Here is a 3,639-nt window from a genome sequence, read left to right on the forward strand (position 1 = left end):
TCTATCATTAGTTCATAAAAAAGAAAAATCTCAATAGCAAACAATCCCTTGGTGAATGTATTTTTATAACGATAACACTAACCAAGGAACCTACATTTCTTCGACAGTAATCACGTTATGCACTCGTCCAAACAAAAATACATTATAAATGCATCTCCTCCTAATTCTAATATCAAAACGGCTAGTTTAAAAAGTATTTATTCAGCTTCACTTGGAAAATACTATCTCTTGTAGACTGTTACTTGAAATTAAAATACAAACCTTTTCAGAAAGCATTCTCAAGACTAAAATTCATGCGACATTTCCAGTTAACTACAAGAGAACTCAACTTGAAACGTTTTGTCTAAAATTTAACTAGAATAAAGAGAGAGGAGGAATCAAAACTATATGGCGTCTTCACAGGCAAGGAACGAGCTACAGTACAATGGCAGTATTTCAGTATAGTATTTCACCAAAAAATATTTCAGTATCTCACGAAACACGGCAACATGAAAGACCACATGAATATAATGCATGTCTTCCTGCATCTTTAAATAATTTATCAATCAAAGTATCTGTGACCATATAAAAAGTCTTTAAATGCCACTGATATTGCAACTTCATAATACTGTTTACAGTGTTACCATTTTGTACCAGGAAGTCGGTAGTTAAGCGTCCAACTTTAGCTTCTGGAAACAAAGGTATACTAATTTTACTACTATAAAAGGTCCAAAAACAAAGTATATTCATAACTTTCGATGAAGATATTATTGGAGTGACCAAATTTATGCTTGAGATTCGCAATGAGTGAAAAAAAATAAGAAATAAAAAAATAAAAAAAACCAAGGTGGCGATGTGTGTTGTGTGAAAATCCACTAATAACGAAACTTGGAAGCTGTAAAACCAAAGCTCATGAGTTATCCAGTCTAGATAGCGGTAACGATGTGCTAAAATACGAATCCACCTATATATACAGACATGAACATTTCAGGTAATAATAGAACAAAAAGGCATACCGAGAGGAAAATTACTTTATAATGAAATCTCAAGCCAATAAGGCGATCCACTTATTCAGAGAAAACGACAATTTTGGAGAAACAGGCAACAAAGGATAGCATAAAAACTATAATCTTCATTCCAGTACCAATAGCTGAAGTGAAGTTGTAGCAAGACCTCACTCTTCTAAGCCAACTAATGTTTTTTTTTCTGAGGAAATAATTCCTTTTTCTACATAGTTCTACACTGATACGTACACATTCTTTCTCAATCCCTACAGGACGTGCAGCAAACTGTGAGAGAGTTGGGTAACGTAGTACTTAACCACAGAGTGCAACACAACAACTTCAACCACCTCGACTTCTTGTGGGCCGAGAACGCTGCAGACTTAGTCTACCGGCATATCTTAGACCTACTTGATCGGTACAACTGAGATAAGAGCTGGTAACATCATTCCTGAAACCATATGAGGCTCAATTGTTGATTAGAAATAACCATAACAATTGTTCCTCAACCCAAGACAGCACATAAAAAAGGCAAGCCATGCCATTTTATGGTGTCAAAGTATCAGTCTCCCCCTATCTGTCAGCGTTGTTTCAAAGCTTCCCAGACTACATGTGGAATCCCGTAATTGTGCTTTATCTGTGATTCTGTTAGAAATAAGTGACCTTTCAAGGAGGGGTCAAACTTCCATTTATTTGTTATGATTAGGTTACGGCAGTGTGAGAACCATATGGTTCCAACTTTAGCAACCTGAGAAAAACTAGTCCTATGTATGTGCAATATTTCCTGCAATCGTATGAAACGAGCAAAATCCTTAGGAACCAGCACCCGTTGGCCCCCATTTATGTAACTAGCTAACAGAAATCAAGTAAGATGCTGCTAATGTGCAAAAGAAATACTGTAACCCTCAATTAACAATCTATGTGACCTTTACAAGCACTTTATCAGATAGAATAACTGCAGATGACAAAGATCTTTACAAAGCTTCGCAGCAAAGGATTTGGTTGGCATTCTCTATATATATTTGTTAAGCTAGATGTTATGGCCAGTGTTCTCATAACTCATTCAAGGGCCCCTTATTATTACATAGTAATCATGGATCATCTTCACTACCGGTTATAATTATTAATCACGTTATGTACCTCAAAGTTTATTCTTCCTCTTCTTTTTCAAGCCTTATATTAACTCTGTTCAATCAGACATTTGTGTCGTGATACGCATTTCATTCAGAAGTTTACCTCCACAGGCCAAAGTATGGGGTCCTATCATCAGTCTTCTGCTAATTACTTTTATCATTGACCTGTAATATATGTTTCATACTGTCTTTCAAACAGCCCTCTCTTTTGTTGTTTATGAAAGATCAGATCACAAGAATAGGCCAAGTTTATCTACTGAACAAGTACTCAACGAGGGCCAGTGTTGTTATGTAGGACCCAGTCCTCCCTCTTCATCTTCACCCTAGTTTAAGAAATCTCGAATTATAGCTAGTTATTCATTCTCCTAACCATAGCTCACTATTGTCACGTCGACAGCATAGTTATCATTCTGGGATTATTCCAGTGAGACCAAAGTACAATGAGATGAGAAAAGAGAAGTTCAGTTATGGCAAAGAAAAATTATGAATTCATCGAGTTTTTATTAATAAACCCAGATTCACCACAAGGTATAATTTTCTTTAGAATTTTATTTCTTAATTCAAAGTAGTCTATGCCTATAGGCGCCTTCATTAAGAGCACATAAGTTTTTTCGGTCATTCATGTATTTCTCTTGTCTCTAGCTAATGTAACTTTACTGCGCATTTGCTAATATGATGCTGATTATCAAAGAATCTTTATAGATATTTGCATCTCTAAGAGTTATTATAATAGAAAGTTTTGACTGGCCTGTATATAATGTAGACACGTTTATCAACACATAATTTATATAAGGTTATGTTCCATTTTGTATATTATTCGATTATTACAACTTAAGAAATTCAATCAGAGGCACTATGGTTTCTCCTTTACCTACCCCCTTTTAAAGAGAAAAATCATCTAAAATAAAAGGAGTAAAGAGAGATGAATAGATAAGGCCTAAACAAGACATACTAAACGACGATTTACTAGCGAGAGAGAGAGAGAGAGAGAGAGAGAGAGAGAGAGAGAGAGAGAGAGAGAGAGAGAGAGAGAGAGAGAGAGAAAGTGTTCTAGTTCATTGAAATTATTTGATTATCCTTGAAAGTAACAATATAAATTTGAAAATTAACGGGAGAGGTCGTACTTGAGTGTGGGCTACTTAGTACCAGTGAATGACGACTGTAGCTTTATGAATAGGCTGATGTATTTCTCTGCAAAGGTTTCATACATAATTCAGCAGTTAAAGTAAAGTATGATTACGAATGTAACTTTGTCTTCTTTTCATGGAGCCAAACACAGTTACTGGAAATAATTTCATTATGAAAAGTATATATATATATATATATATATATATATATATATATATATACTATATAATATATATATATATACATACAGTATATATATTTTATATAATATAACATATATGATCATATATATATATATATATATATATATATATATATATATATATAATATCTTAAATGTTTTTGTATTACAATATTTCTTGTAAAAATTGGCCTTGATATTTTTCCTGTGTACATTA

At 33.7% G+C, this 3,639-nt stretch overlaps 1 protein-coding gene across 1 annotated transcript in view; it reads left to right on the top strand.

The window, feature by feature from the left end:
* The window catches only part of LOC135206791 (gastric triacylglycerol lipase-like), a 73,492-nt gene extending 70,101 nt beyond the window's left edge, over positions 1–3,391 (top strand). Inside the window, exon 12 of the mRNA XM_064238286.1 lies at positions 1,256–3,391. Coding sequence (XP_064094356.1) covers positions 1,256–1,408 — 153 coding nt within the window. The 3' untranslated portion in view covers positions 1,409–3,391. The remainder of the gene's footprint in view (positions 1–1,255) is intronic.
* Positions 3,392–3,639: the final 248 nt, after the last annotated feature.

The sequence above is a fragment of the Macrobrachium nipponense genome, chromosome 31 (genome assembly GCF_015104395.2).
Source record: "Macrobrachium nipponense isolate FS-2020 chromosome 31, ASM1510439v2, whole genome shotgun sequence".
Taxonomy (NCBI): domain Eukaryota; kingdom Metazoa; phylum Arthropoda; class Malacostraca; order Decapoda; family Palaemonidae; genus Macrobrachium; species Macrobrachium nipponense.